The sequence below is a fragment of the Pygocentrus nattereri genome, chromosome 28, assembly GCF_015220715.1.
Source record: "Pygocentrus nattereri isolate fPygNat1 chromosome 28, fPygNat1.pri, whole genome shotgun sequence".
In the NCBI taxonomy this organism is placed as follows: Eukaryota; Metazoa; Chordata; class Actinopteri; order Characiformes; family Serrasalmidae; genus Pygocentrus; species Pygocentrus nattereri.
This window is the reverse complement of record NC_051238.1, coordinates 2,546,622-2,551,621: the sequence shown is the minus strand read 5'-3', so window position 1 is coordinate 2,551,621 and position 5,000 is coordinate 2,546,622. Positions and strand designations below refer to the sequence as shown.

The 5,000-nt window shown below is 48.7% G+C and overlaps 1 protein-coding gene across 1 annotated transcript in view; it reads right to left on the bottom strand.

Annotated features, from left to right (window-relative positions):
• Window positions 1–588: 588 nt before the first annotated feature.
• acbd6 (acyl-CoA binding domain containing 6) overlaps window positions 589–5,000 on the bottom strand; it is a 74,737-nt gene continuing 70,325 nt past the window's right edge. The window contains exon 8 of the mRNA XM_017686176.2: window positions 589–1,395. Within this exon, the coding sequence (XP_017541665.1) occupies window positions 1,241–1,395 (155 nt within the window). The 3' untranslated portion in view covers window positions 589–1,240. The remainder of the gene's footprint in view (window positions 1,396–5,000) is intronic.

Genomic DNA, 5,000 nt, shown 5'->3' with positions numbered 1-5,000 from the left:
GTTCTTTAGTAAAGACAATGGTTCTATATAGAATCACAAACACTCGCAGAGCCATTTGCATGCTTAAATGGTTTGGCATGGTGAAAGGGTTCTTCAGATTGATGGAGAATGTGTTGTATGTGGTTCTATATGGCACCAAAAAGGGTTGTTCTGCTGTATACAAGCTTGAAATTGTAACAAAAGCAGAACCCTTTCCAAAAGATTCTGTATAGAACCATTAACATTCTCCATCAATCTGAAGAACCAATTCACCATGCAAAGAACAATTTCATCATGTTAATGGTTCTTTAATGTTCATGGTCCTATAAAGAACCAGTATCTTTACTAAAGAACTCTTGAAGAGCCATCTTTTTGAAAGAATTAGAGCCACTTGCATGCTTAAATGGTTCTTTGCATGGTGAAATGGTTCTTCGGATTGATGGAGAGTGTTTTGTATATGTTTCTGTACAGAACCTTTTTGGAAAGGGTTCTATATAACACCAAAAAATGGTTCTTTTGTATACAAGTTTCACATCATAACAACAGCAGAACCCCTTCTGGGGCTAAATAAAACCATTTTGTAATACGTTCTATATAGAAACATACACAACACATTCTCCATCAATCTGAAGAACCATTCCACCACACAACGAACCATTTAAGCATGCAAATGGTCCTCTGAGTGTTATATAGAACCACTGTCTCTAATAAAGACCCCTTGAAGAACCATCTTTAGAGTGTAGGTTAAGAGTGGGGGCAGCACATTAGATGCAGTCTGGAACTACATTCTGCTGGAAGAGCAGGAGGACCACTGTTCTTCAGCATCACACAAAGAACCTTTTTCAGAACCTTTATAATCAGCAATTATGGATGGTCTCTGAAACCTAGTAATATTGCAAACCCTTAAACCAAAACCTAAATCTAACCCTAATCCTTCACTCCGACTCTAATTAGAGCACAAACCCCTTTCAAACGGTCACTCGGCTCAACAACCTAAACACGTTTAACTGTAGAATTATTGTACAGCATGCTGATTTATAGAACATGGTCACTGAGGCAGCGTCAAGTCCTGTTCTTCTCTAATGGTCAGACAGAAAGGTCACTCAGTCCGGCTGTGGCCTGCTGGTGGAGCAGAGGTTTCCCAGTAGTTCTGAACTCTGGTGGAGATTTGGTCATTTGTCAATATTCTAGGGGATGTAGCCTGTAGTCTGGGTCCAGGGTTTAGGGCGTAGGGTGTAGGGCGTAGGGGTTTAGGGATAGTTTATCCTTTGGGGGCGGTGTACTGCCGCAGGAGAGATGAGATGGAGCTGGACTCAGTCACTTCCTCCGGAAGAGAACCTTCACTATCCTTAATGGACGGGTCAGCACCGGCCTCCAGCAACAACTCCACTATTTCAGCGAACTCGCAGGCTGAAGCTGAGAGAGGAAGAGGAGGAGGAAGAGAGACAGAGAGACAGACAGAGAAAGAGAGAGAGAGAGAGAGAGACACAGATACAATAAGACCTTACATGCACTTTTCACACAGAAGTTAACAAAATGATGAAAACACAGTTCATCTGAAGAACACAGCCCTGGGAAATTATCCATACACTGTAACCAAGGCACAAAATGAATTAACCTCTTGGACCCCTACATGTCTTCACTCTCAGCAGACCCATACAGTGTGCGACCTCTGTGAACTGCAGATTGCCCAAAAGTGTCCAGATTCAGCACCAAGGACAGCACTAGTTGGCAGAACTCTGACCAGTGCTACATCTTTAACCTGGGACGAAATTTTGATCTGAAACCAACGGTAGCCGACGAAATTCAGTCCGAACCCGACTGTAGCCGACGAAATTCAGTCCGAACCCGACTGTAGCCGACAAAATTCAGTCCGAACCCGACTGTAGCCGACGAAATTCAGTCCGAACCCGACTGTAGCCGACGAAATTCAGTCCGAACCCGACTGTAGCCGACGAAATTCAGTCCGAACCCGACGAAATTCAGTCCGAACCCGACAGTAGCCGACGAAATTCAGTCCGAACCCGACAGTAGCCGACGAAATTCAGTCCGAACCCGACAGTAGCCGACGAAATTCAGTCCGAACCCGACAGTAGCCGACGAAATTCAGTCCGCACCCGACTGTAGCCGACGAAATTCAGTCCGAACCCGACAGTAGCCGACGAAATTCAGTCCGAACCCGACAGTAGCCGACGAAATTCAGTCCGAACCCGACAGTAGCCGACGAAATTCAGTCCGAACCCGACTGTAGCCGACAAAACTCAGTCCGAACCCGACTGTAGCCGACAAAATTCAATCCGACCCCGACTGTAGGCGACAAAATTCAATCCGACCCCGACTGTAGGCGACAAAATTCAATCCGAACCCGACTGTAGGCGACAAAATTCAGTCCGAACCCGACTGTAGGCGACAAAATTCAGTCCGCACCCGACAGTAGCCGACAAAATTCAATCCGACCCCGACTGTAGGCGACAAAATTCAGTCCGAACCCGACTGTAGGCGACAAAATTCAGTCCGAACCCGACTGTAGGCGACAAAATTCAGTCCGCACCCGACAGTAGCCGACAAAATTCAATCCGACCCCGACTGTAGGCGACAAAATTCAGTCCGAACCCGACTGTAGGCGACAAAATTCAATCCGAACCCGACTGTAGCCGACAAAATTCAATCCGAACCCGACTGTAGGCGACAAAATTCAATCCGAACCCGACTGTAGGCGACAAAATTCAGTCCAAACCCGACTGTAGGCGACAAAATTCAATCCGAACCCGACTGTAGGCGACAAAATTCAATCCGAACCCGACTGTAGGCGACAAAATTCAATCCGAACCCGACTGTAGCCGACAAAATTCAGTCCGAACCCGACTGTAGGCGACAAAATTCAGTCCGCACCCGACAGTAGCCGACAAAATTCAATCCGCACCCGACTGTAGGCGACAAAATTCAGTCCGACCCCGACTGTAGGCGACAAAATTCAATCCGACCCCGACTGTTGCCGACAAAATTCAGTCCGAACCCGACTGTAGGCGACAAAATTCAATCCGAACCCGACTGTAGGCGACAAAATTCAGTCCGAACCCGACTGCAGCCGACAAAATTCAGTCCGAACCCGACTGCAGCCGACAAAATTCAGTCCGAACCCGACTGCAGCCGACAAAATTCAGTCCGAACCCGACTGTAGGCGACAAAATTCAATCCGACCCCGACTGTAGGCGACAAAATTCAATCCGACCCCGACTGTAGGCGACAAAATTCAGTCCGAACCCGACTGTAGGCGACAAAATTCAGTCCGAACCCGACTGTAGGCGACAAAATTCAGTCCGCACCCGACTGTAGCCGACAAAATTCAGTCCGAACCCGACTGTAGGCGACAAAATTCAATCCGAACCCGACTGTAGGCGACAAAATTCAGTCCGAACCCGACTGTAGGCGACAAAATTCAGTCCGAACCCGACTGTAGCCGACAAAATTCAGTCCGAACCCGACTGTAGCCGACAAAATTCAGTCCGAACCCGACTGTAGGCGACAAAATTCAGTCCGAACCCGACTGTAGGCGACAAAATTCAATCCGACCCCGACTGTTGCCGACAAAATTCAATCCGAACCCGACTGTAGCCGACAAAATTCAGTCCGAACCCGACTGTAGCCGACAAAATTCAGTCCGAACCCGACTGTAGCCGACGAAATTCAGTCCGCACCCGACAGTAGCCGACAAAATTCAGTCCGAACCCGACTGTAGCCGACAAAATTCAATCCGACCCCGACTGTAGGCGACAAAATTCAATCCGAACCCGACTGTAGCCGACAAAATTCAGTCCGAACCCGACTGTAGGCGACAAAATTCAATCCGAACCCGACTGTAGGCGACAAAATTCAGTCCGAACCCGACTGTAGCCGACAAAATTCAGTCCGAACCCGACTGTAGCCGACAAAATTCAGTCCGAACCCGACTGTAGCCGACAAAATTCAGTCCGAACCCGACTGTAGGCGACAAAATTCAGTCCGAACCCGACTGTAGGCGACAAAATTCAATCCGACCCCGACTGTTGCCGACAAAATTCAATCCGAACCCGACTGTAGCCGACAAAATTCAGTCCGAACCCGACTGTAGCCGACAAAATTCAGTCCGAACCCGACTGTAGCCGACGAAATTCAGTCCGCACCCGACAGTAGCCGACAAAATTCAGTCCGAACCCGACTGTAGCCGACAAAATTCAATCCGACCCCGACTGTAGGCGACAAAATTCAATCCGAACCCGACTGTAGCCGACAAAATTCAGTCCGAACCCGACTGTAGCCGACAAAATTCAGTCCGAACCTGACTGTAGGCGACAAAATTCAGTCCGCACCCGACAGTAGCCAACAAAATTCAGTCCGAACCCGACTGTAGCCAACAAAATTCAGTCCGAACCCGACTGTAGCCGACAAAATCCAGTCCGAACCCGACAGTAGCCGACAAAATTCAGTCTGCACCCGACTGTAGCCGACAAAATTCAGTCCGAACCCGACAGTAGCCGACTGAAGCAGACAAAATTCAGTCCGAACCCGACTGTAGCCGACAAAATTCAGTCCGCACCCGACTGTAGCCGACAAAATTCAGTCCGCACCCGACTGTAGCCGACAAAATTCAGTCCGAACCCGACTGTAGCTGACAAAATCCAGTCCGAACCCGACAGTAGCCGACTGAAGCAGACAAAATTCAGTCCGAACCCGACTGTAGCCGACAAAATTCAGTCCGCACCCGACTGTAGCCGACAAAATTCAGTCCGAACCCGACTGTAGCCGACAAAATTCAGTCCGAACCCGACTGTAGCCGACAAAATTCAGTCCGAACCCGACTGTAGGCGACAAAATTCAGTCCGCACCCGACTGTAGCCGACAAAATTCAGTCCGAACCCGACTGTAGCCGACGAAATTCAGTCCGCACCCGACAGTAGCCGACAAAATTCAGTCCGAACCCGACTGTAGCCGACAAAATTCAATCCGACCCCGACTGTAGGCGACAAAATTCAATCCGAACC